The 18777-nt window shown below is 36.1% G+C and overlaps 1 protein-coding gene and 1 long non-coding RNA gene across 6 annotated transcripts; one reads left to right on the forward strand and one right to left on the reverse strand.

Annotated features, from left to right (window-relative positions):
* Positions 1-79: 79 nt before the first annotated feature.
* Positions 80-17140, reverse strand: LOC118747690 (tryptophan 5-hydroxylase 1). Of its 5 annotated transcripts, XM_036481762.1 has the most exons (11): positions 17057-17140; positions 16801-16921; positions 16609-16729; positions 7107-7251; positions 6850-7015; positions 6687-6737; positions 6631-6636; positions 6203-6484; positions 5999-6125; positions 2549-2781; positions 80-457 (listed from the first exon to the last, which is right to left on the reverse strand). In XM_036481762.1, the coding sequence occupies exons 2-11, from the start codon at positions 16908-16910 to the stop codon at positions 160-162; spliced, it is 1539 nt and encodes a 512-aa protein (XP_036337655.1). In that variant the 5' UTR covers positions 16911-16921; positions 17057-17140; the 3' UTR covers positions 80-159. The 5 variants fall into 5 exon arrangements, with proteins under 5 accessions (XP_036337655.1, XP_036337656.1, XP_036337657.1 ...); XM_036481763.1 differs by lacking the exon at positions 6631-6636; XM_036481764.1 differs by lacking the exons at positions 16609-16729; positions 16801-16921; positions 17057-17140 and adding exons at positions 13615-13824; positions 13906-14176.
* Positions 6501-7047, forward strand: LOC118747693. The gene is made up of 3 exons (XR_004993974.1): positions 6501-6588; positions 6714-6795; positions 6859-7047. It is a non-coding gene; the product is annotated as an uncharacterized LOC118747693 (long non-coding RNA).
* Positions 17141-18777: the final 1637 nt, after the last annotated feature.

Consider the following 18777-nt stretch of genomic DNA (forward strand, 5'->3'; position numbering starts at 1 on the left):
TTTATTGAGTGATTTATTTTATGTATTTGCAAATAACATTTCTTTACTTCTCTTCTTTATTTTTTGTTTGCTTACACTCGCATAACTTTTCCATTTTTTTTTTCTTTAACAATTTACACCTATTTCAACAATTTTAAGAGTTCCACCGCTGTACATCCTCTATTCGCCCAACGAATGCTGCGAATTATCGGAATTATCTGGACTTACATTGGAGCTGCACGGTGATCTATCGCCTCGCACATGTAGCGTTGTCTGCAACATACTTGTTATGGTATCCACGTCTAGCTGCTCATCGGTGGTCGAAATTTTGCGCATAGCTTGGCAAACCAAACTCAAGTCGCCCTTTAGTTCGCTCACAAAAGCGGTGATCTTCTGCGCATTCGAGAGCACCTCCACCTCCTGCGTATAAGGATTGTAGCGCACGCCGAACGGGCGTTGTATGCTGTCGGCGAAATTTCTGAAATATGTATAAGCATTTAAAAGATAATACAGCAGTTCTATGAAAGACTTAAAGCTATAAGAGTGGCGCGTAATTTTAGTACCACGAAAATTTCGCAAAGTCACGGATTTTTTTAAAAAAAGTATATAATTGTGAAGTCGTGGTGTGCGACTTTCATTCGCGCGACATGCCAAAGCGTGTTCAATAGCGCTGCGATTTGCACTCCCTAGTACAAGAGGTCTCCCCGTGGCGACACCTGTCCAAGCCCTGGCGGCTAATTCTAGTGGCGGTCCCTCCTTAATCCCCACACCTGTGTTTTACTTCAGTTCGAAATACCTACAAGCTTTCCACTTACTACTTTTTGCAGGGCTGGATCAATGTGTCTTACGACCGGTGCTGGGAATCCTAAAAAAAATCCCGCCGCGAACGGAGTGTTCCGAATACCGGCGACCTTTGTAGCTAACAAGCCTTACCTGGGTACTGCGGATCTCTGCCCTCTCGGACGATCCACTTTCTGCGCGTCTCGTGGGACCAGATTATGAAAAACAAATTAAAAACCTCAACGGGAGTACGGGAGTGCGGCACTCCAAAACAGAGGCCACGGCACCACCGGGTCTAACTCAAAGCAGCCCTTTACGTAGGCACACAACCGGTACATCCCTACACCCATCAGCCGAGAAGTTCAAAGGCCAATGTCACGCATAGAAGTAGCATTGGGCGGAAGGCTTGCACGACAAGCATAGAAACTCGCCGCTCAGCGAACAGCGTCTGGTCAGCCTATTGTGGGTGGATCCAAGAACTCGGTGGGTCGCAATAGGGCCAAGAACTTCGTCCGAACAGACAGAACGAAGGCCACCTACCAAGACCGACGTACCGCTTCACGAATTCTCCATTTTCAGGCCGCCTCACCGATCAGGGAGAATCAGGTATGAAAGGAGGACCCTGCGAAAGTGTGCTCTTGGCACATAGCGAAGGCAAGAAAATTTGTCCCGGAATTCGGCCGAAACTAAATTGGTATGACAGGAGCCACAAAACTTCAAAGATCTATGGGGGAACCCTCGGCACTGGGGCTATCAGCCTGGGTACCTGTAACGCCGTCCAAACCAGCAGAAATTTTCAAAATGCTGTATGAATTCAATCCCAGCATTTCAACACAGGACGGGCAAGAATACAGGTAGTCCTCCTCTTGAGCAACGAAAACCTGAAGGCGCTAGCAAATGCTGAGTGCCAGGTTAACCATGGCTTCGGGAAGATTACACTTCAAGTTTATAAAACTTTTAAACTTGGCAGTCTGTGTGGAGGCGGACGAGGCACCAAGGGACCATGGGATGGAGATTGAACGAGAATTATCTTTTCGACTCCCTCCCCAGTTGGCATCAGGCGGAGTTACTGGCTATCCAGGCGGCCACTCAGCACCTAAGGGGAAGACCCGAAAAAGGAAAATAGAGGTATTTATCTTCTCTGACAGTCAAGCAGCCCTGAAAGCTCTAGACTCACCTGAAGGTAAGACAAAGTCTCTCACTGAATGCCACAGATCTCTAAACGAGATGGGGCAGCATTATAGAATTAAACTCATATGGGTACCTGTATGTCGGTATATTGAGGGCAACTGCAAATCTGAAGAATTGGAACGAGGAACGGTCCTTCCGGAGAAGGACGCGGTAGGTATACCAATGGTCATATTCAAACTACACTTTATGAACAGTTCCATACAAGCAAGAAAAGTAGGTTGGGGAAACCTCTCCTTCTGTGAAACTGCTAAGCTTACGATGATGAGAAGAAGATGAGAAGAAGGGAAGGGATATGCCAATCTCTAAAAAACCCTCTCCACAACACTTTTCGAAGATAGCGGAAATCAACATAAGAGCAATATTAAAGTTCATTACGGTAACGAAATGGTTTGATCCCGAGTACAACATCAAATTGTTATAAATATTTGTTTATATCATAATTATTTTTCGTAGCAATCCTTTAATAAACAGTAAAAAATGTGTGTTCCTATCATTTGTTTTGAAAATACATATTATTATTTTTTCCATGACTGCAAAATTTTTGTATTACTCCTAACGTGGCCTTATCCATCTAAATACTACTTATAAATAGTTATACCTCATTTGCTCCTTGGCCTCCTCGAATGAATCGGTGTAGTAGTAAGCATTTTGATAGGATGTTATAATACATTCTTCTTGACAAGTTATATCCGGATCGAATTTTTTTATTTTATCCGCAGCGGTTATAGCATGTTGTAGTTCGGCTACAGAGCTTAAAAGACCAGCGCCGTATACCTTGAATGTATTATCCTGTTGCTTGCACAGCCCAAATTCAACCGTGAAAAAATATAACTGGACGAAAAAGTTCACAAAATATGTAGAATATTAGCAAAGAAATAATTTAGAAATTTATTAAATTAACATAGAACTCATAAAAAAGTGGTAAGCAAAGATCTTGACTTTGAGAATTTAAAAATAATAAAATACATATTGTCTTTTTGTTAAACCGTATACAAAGAAGTCTTTTAGGCAGCGGAAATAACCTTTCAAATAAGTTCGTTTTCGGCTCGAATAGCTTCCCGGTTTTAAGGTTTTCGAAGGTATTCTCAGTTTATTTAAGTGCTAACGCAAATCTAGAGTTCACACCAGGGGTCCACTCTGTATTGCGATTCGAAAGGCGAGACGGACTAATACAAATTCATAGTGCCAAGTATTCGAATCCGAACGAATTTCTTTTCAAATTACAACACGGAGTAGACCCCCAGTGTTGCCTTTTATGGGGCAAGGCTAGCTGTATGTTAACGATATAAGCAGCTGAAGAGGGAAGAATGAGTCCGAAATACAGCTTACAGAAGATGTCAAGACCAAAGCGATATTCCTGTGAGCACAGCCACGGCGACCTTGTGACCGATATTCAGAATATACTTAAAGTATAGAGAGAACACTCTTCCACCCTATTTAATGGAAACAGCACTGAAAGTAGTGGAAAAGATGAGCCCGAGCACCTAGTCGATGACGACAGAAGCGATGACCTGCCGCCTGACTATGACGAGGTGCGAATAGAAGTTTCACGGCTGAAAAGTAACAAAGCTGACTGCCAACCGAGCTATCCAAGTACGGCGGCGCGAGAAGTCGGATGAACGCATGTCCGACGACTGTAATTTAGTCGCACGAAAGCTGCTGATAGAATTCTCGCACTGCATTTATATCTGGCAGCATCTTAAGCTCTTCGTACACACGTGCTTCTGCTTTTCCCAAAAATTTGTCTTTCTTCCCTCCAGATACCAGTCGCCAGCTATTTCTGCGTGACTGGTAATAAGCATAGCGGTGTGAAGTGATCGAGAGATGGAATTTCACTACAGAATTAAGAGCCGATTGTCTGTTGTGACTGCAGCAACTCGATCTTTCGGCGCGATGACTGACGCACGTTCTTTATTGCACAGAGATGCATTCGCACCTCCACCGCAAGAAGATAATGGTCCGATTTGATGCTGTGGCTCCTCGCATGGAACGGGCATCAAACACGCTTGAAGCGTATCTTCTTTCCCAAGTGGCTTTTGGGGGTTTCGATGATGATATCTGGTACCAGCAAGATGCATTCTGCTCTAAATTAACCCAATGGAGTCCACTGTCTCCCAATTTATCAAAAAAGGAAGGCCAATTTGACCAAAACCCAATTGAGTGGAACAGAGATTGAGTTCTCACAAGAGGCAAAATATTTTGGGTGAAACTAGACAAGAGACTCAATTGGAACTAACATCTCACAGCAGTTACCAATTAAGCCAGTAGAGCATTTATTGCTTGTCAAAGATTCCATGGTAAAACTTAAGGAATATCCTCGCCGCTAAGGTACTGGCCATTCAATACGGTGATAAAACCGAATGTCACTTATGCAGCACTAGTCTAGTGACGAAAAGCCAAGCAAGCAAGCACCAGCGTCACAGGCATACCGCCTCTAGCTACACTTATAGAAAAAGAGGTCTGCTGGAGCGCCCTGAGACTGCCGAACTTAAGTAGCTTGCACAGTGGGGTTACCATTTGGGTGTCCTAAAACTCGTAGCCAAACTTACAGCCTCAATGCTACCGAAATTGACTTGTATAAAGCCTAAAAGATAATATTATCTGTTAAAAGCTAATCGCAATGTTCAGCGCGGCATTTCAAGTTTGGTACACTGATGGATCCAAACTTGAGGATAGCCGGCTGAGATTTCCAGGCGGAAATTTTCACAATTGAAGTCTGTGTCCACGAATATCTTCGCAGAAAGACTAATGCGGCATGGTGAAATTATTTTTTTTTTTTTACGTTCGGCTAACATATAGAAATGGTTAAAGGCAATTTTTCAAATAAGATAGTGTCATATCTTGCTTCTCTTAATTTCACCATGCTATTGGGGCAATAAAAATCATGTCGGATAACCAGACAGAGTTAAGAGCAGTTGATTCTTTAAAAACGGTGTCGAAGCTAGTAGACAGTAGCAAAATGGTACTGGAAAACGAGGTCCCAATAACAGAGTTGCTTGTGGTGGGTTCAGGGCCAAGGGCGTTACCATGGCAATGAAAGGGCTGACACCCTAACAAAATGCAGTGCCTAACGGAGCCTGATCGTTTCACAGTATTTCGTTTTTCACCCAGAGGATACACGGCAGAGCTCCTAATTGCCCGTCTCCACAGGCAAAAGTTTTTGCCTACCAACTGTCATTTTTATTGCCTAATAAAAATTTTATCAGCGGCAATATTTGTGCGTGGCCATTTTTTATCTTGATAAAAGCATTTATAAGATGGCAATTTTTTCCGGATTTCATCAATTAAAAAGTTTAAAAAATATGCTACTTCACACCCAAGCAAATAATAACACATATTTTAATAGAAAACAGTTCAATTTTTGCTTTTATATTGAAATTTCGATAATGTTGTCTCCACGAAGCTATCGCGCAAATAAAAATGTAGCTGTCAAAGTACCAAATTGCTGGCAATATTTATCAAGATAAAAGCTCTGATAATTATTGCTTGCCAAGAGCAATATGCGGTCTCCATGGGCAAAATTTTGCCTGATAACATTATCAAGATAAAAACTTTTGCCTGTGGAGACAGCAAGTAAGGAGATAGCTGGACGCGCGAATTGTAACTCAATAGCGAACGATAAACTCAATCCAAGATATTCATTACTTACTCTCTCTCGTGGAATCTCTCAGCGACTGCTAAATCTTAGCAGAGATAGTTTAAGAACTCTCACCGGGTAACTGACAGGATACTGCAGGCTGAGGTGCCATCTATAAAAAATTAGACTTACTGATTTAAGAAAAAATCCACCGTTTCCAAAAATAGGTCTAATTTGAATCCTGTCATATTTAAACGCGACTACCTTCACGGAAAACGTGGATATTTAGTTAGAAATAATATAAGAAAGGAAATAGAGATTTTTAAGGCCAAATATCGTTTTCTAATTTTTGCTTATTTAAATTACAACACCGAAAACAACCTTGAAGCGCTAAAAATTACTTCCTAAGTTATTTTCAAGCCAAATTAAGTGAAAAAATTTTGTTTAAATTTATGATAAAAAAAAACAAACCGTTGCTAATTTTTCAATATCTGCATCCTCCGCACCCAATGAGGCCAAACCGATTTCCTGTGAGAATTGAGCAAAACTGGCATTAGCTAGCAGAGGCATATGACCCAAAAGCTCGTGACAGCAGTCACTAAAAAAATAAATAAATAAACAGGAAAAATGCCGCATAGCTAAGTTTATTAGATATTCCAAGCTTGCACCACTCACGGTTCCGGCGTGTAAAACGGATCTGAAGAATGTCTTATATATTGTGTACAATGGAATACACGAAAAGCCAAACCAGACAAAAAGTCACGTGGTGATAAATACCCAGCTACTGGACGTAGTTGAAAGCCCGTCTTGCGTTTCAAATAGTTGCTAACATCCTCCAATTGCGGCAGATTGTCCTCACGGTAGCCACAGTACTTAACCAGTTCGGGCCAATTTTCCATATACTCCGGCACTGCATGTTTGGCATAGAGGCGATGCAGTTCACGAAAGACGGTGCCCCTGAAAAGTAGCGCAATTTATCGGCCATAAAAGGCGTATGTACATACATACAATGGTAGTTTGCATTGCAACAACCAGCAGGCAAGATGTGTGTAAGAAAATCAGTAAGTTTATCTACTAACTATGTAGAACGTTAATTGATTTACCTATAACTTTTATGCATTGCGGTATGGAAGCTTCGCTAGTACACACAAATACTTACCAAGTTTTTATCTCATCCGGCGTGTAGGTCACACGTGGTATTGGTTGCCCACTATTGATTTTGTAAGGAAGTGAGAGTTAAAGTTCGAGAGATGGGAAAATATATGGAAGTATATACATAAGTACAAAAAGAAGTTATCCATTAAAAGTGTTCATAAACTTACTTCTTATAGTTGTTCGCTATGGCGGTAAATTGCTCGCGTCGCTTGCGATAAATGGGATCTTTGAAACCTGGATGATCAGCATCCAGCTCGGAACCGTACATTAGCACATTTTGTGCCTTATCCAGGTCGGAAATTTTGCGCGGAAACCAAACCATATCGCCAAAATCTGGCAACGGTTAAACATTTATTAATTTTTAAGTGTGAAATAATTGTTTACTTTTTCTGTATGTAAATAAGTATGAATTTCGAAAACCTACCAAAGCTAGAGCGTGTTGATAAGGATGGCGCACGAAACATTGGATGTACGGTTGTATAATTTACAGATTGTACCTCACGATTAAGCATTTGCAGTACTTTATCCAGCCGTCGGGCATCACATTCCACATCGACGAGTACATCAGCCTTAATAGTAAAATAAATAAGCGTAAAATATTGGAGATCATGAATGAGGATTACAACTAGTTAGGCATTTACAGATTGTGAATATGTAACTCAGTGAGAGGAGAGACAAGGTTGTATATATGTACACAAAAAATATTTATAAAATCAAAAAATATTGGGTAGGCAGTGTGTTACCACCTCTGCAGGGTTGTAACTAATTCAGAGTCTGCAACTAAAACCCGGACGAGTTGGCTAGAGAATGCGTCAAGCTAGACTGAGCAGTACTTTAATATGTACTGTTATACATACATATGACAATTGAGAAGTGTATATCTGAAACTTTCATAAATTTCATAAAGGAAATTTTTCACATGCGGCGCTGCAGATATATATTATAACTTTTATAAGTAAATATTAGAAGAAGAAGAGATAATAATAATAATAATAGATTGGCGCTTACACATATGTTAGTGTTTGGCCGAGCTTCTCCTCCGATTTGTGGCGTGCGCCTTGCTGTTTTCACACAAAGCGGAGGGACCTACAGTTTTACGCCGACTCCGAACGGCGATGGTGTTTTTATGAGAAGCTGTCTTTCATGGCAGAAATACACTCGGAGGTTTGCCATTGCCTGCCGAGGGACGACCGCTGTTAAGAAAAAACCTTTTTTCTATATTTTTTGCGATGTTGCTTTGACCAGGGCTTGAACCCAGGCGTTGCGGAGTGGAAGCGCGCACTGCTTACCACTACACCACAGCGGCCGAAGAAGAGATAGACCCATTAAAAAAGTATACGAAAATGATTAAAACGTCGAGCTGAGTCCATTTCATGTCCAAATGTATGTTTGAACGCAATCTAGTTACTCAGTTTTCAATATACTCGACTCAAATTCTATAATTTGCATTTTAGAATGCATTTATCACTTGACGGAGACGGCCAAATCAGGCCACCACAACATATAGCTCCCAAACAACTGATTGTTCATATAAGAGGCATTGCGTTATAACTCCTGAAATTTCCCACAATTTTCACTTTTTATCAACAGAGAGTTTACAGAGAAAATAACAGAGATCAGGTCACTATAACCTGTAGCTTGCATACAACCGAATTTTCAGATATTAGGTTTTATTTAAAAATTTCTTCATTTAGACAGCTGAAGCCATGCAATTTCATTGGTTATTTACTATTTAATCATACAAGGTCTACTGAGAAAATCATTAATTTCGGTGCTCTATAAGGTATATCGCTCATATCACTGGTTGCTCCTTAAAGTAGGCAGCTAAAGCTATGCCGTTGTGTGGTCTGTTAACTTACAGTGATGAACAAAAGTATTGGCACAGAGCACTTTTGGCAATGTATGCAAAGTTTTTTACTCTAATTTCTTTTCGCCAATATTTTATAAAAGTATAAGTAGTTCATACTACAACAAAAAACATAAAATTAATATCTCTAAACTTTGTGTACAGCGCAGGAAAATTAAATAAATTTTCATGCTAATTTGCAACTTTCTAAACAGATTTTTGTAGAAAAATTTTGAGTCTGCAGTTGCATAGCCCATTCAATTTTAGTATAGTAAAATAAAGTTTGAAGTTTGTTCAGTGTTTCCATACTCATTTTCATAAACAAAATTTTACCACGATGATGGAAAATAATGGTTAATTAGAGCTACCGAAATTGTTCCTAAATTTGCAAAAATTCGCAAACTATAGCTAATATTAAAAAAAGATTAGAATATTTGAAACCGGCGACCTAAATGCACGCCAGCAATATTAATGCTGTTCTTTACATTTTTTGACTATAGGCCAGTGCAATTATCAAGACAACAATTAAAATTTTATTGAAAAAAGATCACTTTGAGTTTAACGATCACCTAAAGGGCTGCGAGAAATATATTTGACTTTATCTTTTGCGTTAACGGATTAATTATCTAATAATATGCTCCAAACGTTTTTGCTGAATTGGTCTTATTCGACTAGTGTGCTGTGGGTCACATGACGGTCGATGCGCGGGCTCTTACAATTAAAATCAAAGACTAATATTTTGCAGGCTTGTTGTTGACTTCATGATACACTATTATTTTCACTATTTCACTATTACCAAGGGATTTGAGAAAAATGTAGCTCCTAAAAAATTGATTAAACATAAAAAATTGCGCGTGAATTCCACCCGCGGATGAAGGTGAAACTTCTTCTTACCGAATACATATCTCACCATATTCAACATACAGTGGCGGGAAAATAAATAGGAACGCGATTATATAAACAATTTTTATACGCATTTTTGTAGCCCATTAAATTTTAGCACAGTTGGAATTGCATTTTCTTCCATACAAAGTATATCTGTCAACTTTTTTTCTATGGAGGGAGCAAGAAAAAAATTGCGAAAAATCAGCGGCAATTTTTAGCTACTTCAAGCTTTGACTTTATTATATTAAAATGTGCTACAAAACAGCATACCTAGAATTTAATTCTGAATAAAAGGTATGCAATTTTTATGAACATTTGTTGAAATTCGTCGATTTTTTATAAATCTTGTACCAACTTTGAAATTTTTACTTACCTGATTTTTGTTAGAAAGAAAAATGTCCAAAACTTGTTAAAATGTCGCCTCCCTATTTGTTTGCCCGCCACCGTATGAGTATTTTTCTGCAGTTATCTTATTTAAAATTTTACTTTCAAGATTAATCTGAACCTAATTCTCTCTATCTTTGTATTCATCTTCATCTTCATCTTCATCTCCATTTTCATTTTCTTTTTCATCTTCATCCTCATCTTCAACTTCATTTTGATCTTCATCTTAATCTTCATCTTCATCATCATCTACATTTTCATCTTCACCTTAATCTTAATTGTGGTCTTAATCTTAATCCAGATTTCTTAATTGTAATCTTAATCTTAAACTTAACCTTATTATTAATCTTAATCTCACTCTTAAACCTTAATTGTGCCCAACAGCCGGCATTTCATTCCTTCTTCTGCCGCTTTTCAGTTTCATCGGAATTTGGATTTACGCCCAACCGAGCGCAAAGAAGTTTATTTTCAAAAGGCAGCAATAGGACTTTAATTTAAGTTAAATTTTCTATTGTCCATTAAAGGTATGAAGTCTTCGGTATATATATGTACATACATATATATTTATGTATGGCAGCAGATTTTATTAGAAGTTTCATTTCAAGCTTGAAATGTCCTCGAGATCTGTCATTGCCTGTCGCCTGTCGCTGAGCCACTGATAAAGAAAAAACTTTTCCCCAATGACAACCACACAAACCCGGTCTGCTACATATAGCTATTATGACAATACAATAACAACGCTAATAAATATTAATCGAGCTTGAGAACAACATTAAAAATTGTCTATAATAAATAATTGAAAGTGATTGCACAAACAAAAAAAAAACATTAAACCGCATTTCTTTTCCGCCCATTTGATTGATTGTACATATTAATTATCGTCTGCCCATACAAGCGGCGATAACTCCAATTAGTTTATTGATAATGATAGGGCTTAATCTCTTCACAATACGAATATGCACTTACATGTGTACGTTAAGCAGGGTCGGACGTCAAATGAGATTTTTAAACTAAAGCTAGAAATTTGTCTACATGATTTAAGAAAAATAGCGAACCACTTTTGACCAAAATCCAAATATCGCAACCTCTGTTTAAAGAGAAAAAAATTTGCTCCTTTACAATTTCTTAGGCGTTGAACGTTTTACTTTTTTGGAGACATTTCCAAAACACCCTGATTTCTTTCAGACCTTTTTTGATGCTTTGGACCAAGGGAAAGGCAAACTACAGATATTTTAATTCTCTATTCGATAAAGTAACGATTTCCAATTTTCTAGCTACAGAGGTTGTTGTACTCCGTTTTTGGTAAAAAAAAACGAGTAGTTCAAAAATTTCTAAAACCATGTAGTCCAATTTCTATCGTACCTTAAAAATCGCATTTGACGACCCTGCCTAATGTGCATAAATACATACATACATATATGTATATGTATTTACGATTGATAGAGCAGTGGTAAAGAAATTTCATCCTATGAAAATAAATTAAAGATTTTGATAAAAAAAAACACTACGGATTGAAATGAGCAACGCTTCGTTCAAGGTCCACTTTTTGTTCAAACATGAGGACCTTGTACTATACGATTCAATGAAACTTGAGTAAGAGTTGAATAAGAAACCAGTAAGGACTGTGTTGGTTTCGGCTGTGCTGAAGGCTTTATACCTTTCATGAAGCGCAGAGAATTTAACTTCAACCCATTACTGTGCTATTAAATGGAGAGGAGGCTATAACACAAAACCTCATATCTAAACAATCGGTTCTATGGGGGCTATATGTATGTATGTATGTATGTTATAGTGGTCCGATTTTGCCGGTATAAAAAGACATCCGCTTAACGAACATCAGTCGGATATCTCGACAACTGATCATTTTGGTATACGTTTTCATCAGTCTATTTCTTATTCTTCTTGGTAGTTACGAACATCGGACCAAAGTTATAATACCATTTCATGTTCATGCAGGATATAAAAAGAGTTTGCGCAGTGTTAGGGTTTAGCTTTGCCGAAAAAGTATTAAATAACATCCCTTATTAAAATAAAATACAGTGGTATCGCAATAATTCTTACCCCATAAAGTCGAATATCTCAATAATTCAACAATCCCTTGGTGGCTTGATGAAATTTAATTTATCCGCAAAATTGCAATACATTATATACCGCCTCCGAGCGGCAAATGGGTTTCTGTGAGAAACTTTTTCATAGCAGAGAATTACAGTCGAAGGTTTGCCATTGTCTGCCGAGGGGTGACGCACAGTGTGGAAAACAATTTTTTGTTTGTGCCAAAATATAATATGTACATATCTGGGTATTTATTTTTTTTTTTTGACATGGAGAATTCACAAAAAATAAACTTGGTTGGTTAAAGAAAAACTACCTTACCCTTAAAAATAAAACTCGTACAAGTTTTTTTTTGTTCTTTTTTGACCTGTAAAATGTTTTTAGGTAAACAAATAGTAAAATACAAGCATTTTACATTTGAAGGTCGGTTTAAGATCCATTGTTCATTCAATCAGACGTTTAAAATTACCTTTAAAGCTAAATTTTAAGATTTTTTTTGTTTTCTTTAGACCTACACAAAGCAAAAATTAAAAGGCATTTTTCGATTTTTGCGGCCTTGGATTCCTTGACGCAAGAACAGGAAAAATATATATTTAAAACTTTTAAAATGTTGATTACACTCTTTTTAACTCAAAAAAAAGAAAAAATCTAAAAACCTTCTATTTCGAAGGTCATTTTAAAGGTCAAGCTAGTTTTTTTATGAAACGAGACTACTTTTCTGGAATTCTTCATCTCGAAAGCTTACATTAATTTCCCAGTGTTTTCTCTATTCCCAGATATTTTATTTTGTCACAAAATAAAGTTCTTTCTCGACACTGTGCGACCGCTATTACCAGGGATCGGATCTTGGTCCTACGAAGTGAAAGTTCGCATCTCGATTAATCGGCCACGTCGACCCCGGCAGACAAAAATTGTGAGCTGCGACGTTCTACAAATTTTAATGTCGTCAAATCATTTGAAAAAATTCTTTCAGCAGCGCTAATACATATATGTGCATTAGGGTGCATCACTCTCCACAAAAAAAGCAATGCTGGTTTTTTCATCGGAGTCAAAAAACAAATATTCCCAAAAATTATAAAGCAAAACAAATACAATTTTCTCCAATTTGCTTTTGCTTTGCATGTCAAATTATGAGAACAATTTATTCGCATGGAATTAGCGATACGTGAGCTGGATCTTTTTGAAAACACCCACAAAAATCTAGTTTTTTATAAATAAAATTAACTTAAAAAAAATATTGATCGAAAAAATCCCCTCAGCTGATAGAAGTGTTAAAGCTTAAATATCTACATAAAAATGTTCAAAAAATGTATCAACGGCATCAAGATTATGATATTATTGGATATTTTCAAATCGTTCCATTTCACGAGAATTTTAATATTTTTCCGAAATTCTTTAGATGGAAAACCCACATTTTTTTTTTTTTTGTTTTTTTTGTTTTTTTTTGGTGAGGCACCCTAATGTACAATAATTAAAACATATTAAACATTGGATTACGCTCAATTAAATTTTTCCATAAAAAAAATTGCGAAAAAACGGGTGTCTTTTACCTGTCAAGCGAGCCCAATTATTTTATGATAAAAATATTTTATAAAACTGGCTTTGTTAATAAAGTTTGTAAAATACTCAATCAACAAATTTAAAGTTGGGGTTTATGAGGATTCGTTGTCATTTCTTTTAAAATTTTTTTTACAAAGAATAAAACTAACCCTTCACGTTGCATCTACATACATATGTATATCTAATTTAACAGCAGATAACTCACCTGGTTGCTAGCTTTCTCCAAAGGAGATAATTCCAAATGTAGGACATTAATGCCCAGCTCCTGAAAAACTTGCAATGCTCTGGCCAAATTGCCAACTTGATTTTTCAGCGTAAAAATTATAGAAACACGATCGCCCGACATGGCTTGAGAATTTGCATCACTTAATTCCAAACTGCCTTTCGCACTGCCGCTTTCAGAATTCGACTTATCCTAAATCGAAATTTGAAATAAAACTATATTCACAAACTGGATTTTTTTTTTTTTTAGAGACAATTTTGTCGAAACGCTTACAAGACTGCGATGCTCTTTGCGTAGTGTATGCAGCGGGCTACCATGCTTCACAGCCCACTCCTGCTCACCGCTGCGATAGAGCCATAGTCCCAATAAACTTTTGCCAGAAGCGCTCTTTTTTTTTTTTTTTTTTTTTTTTTGAATTTATGAGTTATAAATTTCAGAAATGCACAAAATTTTTACTTTCCACAAAAACTCTAGGTATAGAGAAAACAAAAAATTAAAACCGTTTTACGAACGCGTACTTTCCGGACAACTCGTCGGGCCGATTTCTGAAAGGAAACTGCAAGATCCTAATGCCGTGTAGGGTGCTTTTATAGCCTACAACTAGGCAGCAAACAATGATAAAACCGCTCTTGCCACATTTTCAACTCCCACATGGATAGCAAAATGTTGTATTAACATTTGCTCCTTTTTCTACTACCAGCATTTTTCATCAACATATTCCCAGCGAGCATTTATTGCTGTGATTAAGGAACACTTGTTGGATTAAGTTAAAAGAAAGTTGACTCTAAAGTTAGTGGCAGCTCACTTATGTCAATTTCAATGGACTATTTGTCACAAAAGATGACAAACGTACGTAGATGGCACGTACTCCCTAGGTCATGACAAAAACAATGACAGTTGTCATCCTTTAAGCGCGTAAAATCAATACTTTGCGGTATAGTTTTAGGCGCACTAATTAAAATTTGCTGAGTTTTGTCATTGCTACTCGCACGAAAATAAAATTGTAAGTCCTTACAATGAATTTATTTAGCTCATTGGGTTCAGTTTGCCTTACACCATAACGTCGATGAGTTTAGCAGTATGTCTGTGCGTGTGTATGTGTGAAGACAAATTTACAAGGATATAAAAGCTGCAACTGATATTTGCACATTGCTTTCTTCACACAATCTCCACCTCTGTTTTTCTATTCTTGAACTGTAGCAACAAGTGAGTGTCTATTATAAAGAGGCAACCAACTGTTCTGATACAAGTGGCAAGTGGCAAGTTGGCGTGCTTAAGTTTATGCTCGCCTGCAAGCGGCTTTGAATTGGCCAAATCATTAAATAGTCAGGAGGGCATACCCGATTTGCCACACACAAGTCGCAGTGCTGAGGGCAAACTCAGAAGCATTTCGAGTTGACACTATCAATTGCTGGATGACGTAGAATTTGTTCGATTCAAGCATGAGTTGGCTAAAAAAAACAAATGGTCTCGACTCATTTCACTACAATGAAATGGAAACTTTATCGTTTCGAAATTGTTTTTGTAGTTTTGTTTTTTTCCTGTTGTGAACTTTTATATTTTATTTTATTTTTATTTTTATAAAGTAGTTCAAGTGTGCTAACTCATTTTCATGCGGGCTTATACGCACATACGTATATGAGTATAAATACTGTATGTATGTATGTTCAATCCCACAAGTTTTGATTTGTGCAACAAGTGAATTTACAAGTAGTTTTAAAATTTAAATTGTTAGATTTGACCTCCATTCATTCCAGCGTATTTCGGAATTGGGTTGCCACCTAAATTTTAGAGTAAGAAATTTTACTTAATAGATATCGAATTCCAATTTTTTTTTCCAAAATATTTTTTTAAAGCTATCCAAATGTTGAAAATATTAAAAAGTATATGCACTCCGGGCAAAGCTCGGTCAACCTGGCACTAATTTTGAAAAGCAATATAAGTACGGTTATTGGTCATTAAACTAAATTTGTGAATTCGGACGTTTTTATTAGAAAAACAAGAAGTTTAAGGAAGTCAAAGTACATGCCTACAATCTTCCAATAAAAAGCTTAAATCAAATTTGTTTGTAATTTTAAAAAATCTGCCTAATTTATAAATACTTTCAAAACAATAATAACAAAGAGTTTTGGATCTAGTGAAAGGCAGTAAAAACACAACAAAAATACTTTAACGGCGCAAGGAAGCATGGCGGGTTTTTGCTAGTTTTTAATACATATGAAAACATATGTACAGTCAGTGTCAAATGTAAGTGTACATCTCGTTCTAATATAATATTTACAATTATTTTCATTGAAAAATTTTTTCTTTAATTATTTATGAAATTATAGTTCATTGTAAAACATAAACCATATAAATCAAAATTTCACTCTTTATATAAAAATCACAAAAATTCAAACAATTTTCATCAAAATCGCAAACATTTTTATTCAGAATTTCCAGAAAATTTTACAGTAGGCAGTCTTATAGTTCGTTCAATTTTAGTGTAACAAAGTGCAATTTTCTAGTTTCTAGAAATTACCGTTGATTTTTTTAAATTTTTTTTTTGTTTGTGGAGGGTGTTGCGCATTTTTCTTCATATCAAAAAAAATTTTGATCACGCGTTATATGGAAGAAAACGCGCAGCACCCTCTACAAAAAAAAAAATCCAAAAAATCAACGGTAATTTCTATCGACTTGAAACTTGCACTTCGTTGACCTTAAATTGAATGGGCTACAAAAGTGCGTACTCGGAAATTTTCTAGAAATTCTAAATACAAATTTTGAAATGTTTAAGAAAATTTTTTTAATTTTTATGAACTTCATATAAAGTATGAAACTTTAATTTAAATGGTTTATTTCATAGAATGAACTATATTTTCGTAAATAATTAACGAAAAAAAAATGTCACGAAAATAATTGTGAATATTATATTAGAACAAGGTGTACACTTATATTTGACACTAACTGTATGTAAGTAGAACAGTTCAAACTTACTGCTTTTTTCTTTGTGCAAACGTTTCTTGACAAATAACCAAAGGTATCCTCTAGTAGCTTCATCAAATCATGAGAAATAGTTGGTACACACTTTCCTTCTTCTTTTCCATTTCCTTTTGCACTAAATACACGTAATAAATCGTTGATAATAGTCAAAGTGCTTTTATTTGTTAAACGACAGAAGATGTTTACTTTCCCCGATCTCCGTTAAATGCGCCACTTTCAAGTTCACAATCAAAGCGGAATGAAAGCGAATGTTTAGGTAGCGAATATCCTTCGACTAGCGACGCCATCATGGCCATGCTTAAAGTATCTACGAATATATTGCATACATATGAATGTATGTACGTATGTATTCATGTATGTATGTATGAAGGTGGGAAATCAATTGTGTAAAAGTGCTACTAAATAGATATAAAAATAAAACTACGCGTAAGCAGCTACTTACTATTAAAATATGCGCATACGAAACCGTTAGCACTGCAACTAGCGTGGGTGAATGAAAACGGTTTGCATTATATGCTATGCTACTACATACATACTTATTGACAGACTGACTTAACAAATGGCCGACTAAATGATAGACTGACAGCCTCCTCGTGTCTGCTTTTATCGGCAAGCAACGCATAGAAATATATATGTATGTATGTAGATTTGTTTGTATGTATGTATGGATAGAACTGCATTCATCACATCCTTTCGGTCTCCCACTTGTTTCTCCTATTCTATTGACTTTTAGAGTTAATTTCCTCAAAGGAGCTACAGCCGTAGAAAATTTCAACTTTTTTAAGTTTTCTATTTTCTTAAGAATCTTCTCGTTGTTTTTGCGTGAGACTTTGGTTTTTATTTTTTTTTTGTCGCTTTCAATAGTCATTCAGTGATTGGAAGTAATTGTGTGTCAGGGAATAAAACGTTTATTTGCACAACAAACCATTTATGCGCGCACTCAAGAGGATTTATGTTATTTGATTTTGTTAGATATAGTAGTTATAGTTATGGTACTGGTAATAGAAATGCCAATAGTAGTGGTAATCTTAAGGGTAATGGTAATAGAAATGACGATGAGAATAGTAGTCGTAAAAGTAATGACAACGATTTTTTAACCTTTAGGTTTCAAAACAATTAAAATTTTTTTATAGATATTTCCTGACTATAATGCTCGAAATAACCATACATTCAGTCCATACATTAGGCACATTTACTACCTATAAGGAGAAGATGAAGAATGATGAAAAGCCAATAAAAATAACGTTTTTGTCACAATTCGTTGAAAAAGTTTGCGGAGGGAACTCCGCAGAAAAAATTTTTATTGAAAAGAAAACACAAAATTGCAAAGTTTTTAAAGTAAAATTTTTTGTTATTTTTTTATAAAAACCACACAAGTCAAACTTTCAAACTTTATATAGAACGTAGAAAAATTCAACAAATTTTATTCTAAATTTTGAACTTTTTAATCTGAATTTTTAGAAAAATTTTGTATAGGCAGATAGATCGGTTCTATATTTCTAATGAAGCAAGTAAAAGTTTTAGCCGACTAAAAAACCGCGTTGATTTTTAATGAATTTTTTTTTCCGACGGTTTATGCACATAACAAGTGCAATTTATAAAATATAGCGTCAATTTTTTTTAACTTTTAAACGGTCTTGCGCATTTTAGTCGACGAGAAATTATCTTATACATGGTAAAAAGTGCAAAAGTTACTAGAATTGAAAAGCGATCTATCTGCGTACTCAAAATTTTTCTAAAAATTCAGATTAAAAGTTCAAAATTTGGACGAAAATTTGTTGAATTTTTCTAAGTTCTGTATAAAGTTTGATTTAAGCATGAACTATATTTTTATAAAAAAGTAACAAAACAATGTGACTTGAAAAACGTTGCAAATATTTAAGAAAAAACCCCTATGCACTCACTTTTGATCGCCAGTGTATATGGAAAATTTCGTATCAACCGAATTATGACGGCGAATAAAAATTAGTTTGTATTTTTTTTATCCCATCGACTTTGAATTTTCCACGTATAGGCTTTTTTAATGGAATTTTCGTAGTGGTACTGAAAAAGCATATCGATGGCTGAGTGGAATAACGCCCTAACTCAGCTGCCGATTCAAAAACGCCCTATCTCAGCATATTTTCAATGTATTTTCGTTTGAGATAGGGCGTTTTTGAACCA

Source organism: Rhagoletis pomonella, unplaced genomic scaffold (assembly GCF_013731165.1).
Source record: "Rhagoletis pomonella isolate Grant_MI unplaced genomic scaffold, Rhpom_1.0 Rhpom_scaffold_00012, whole genome shotgun sequence".
Taxonomy (NCBI): Eukaryota; Metazoa; Arthropoda; class Insecta; order Diptera; family Tephritidae; genus Rhagoletis; species Rhagoletis pomonella.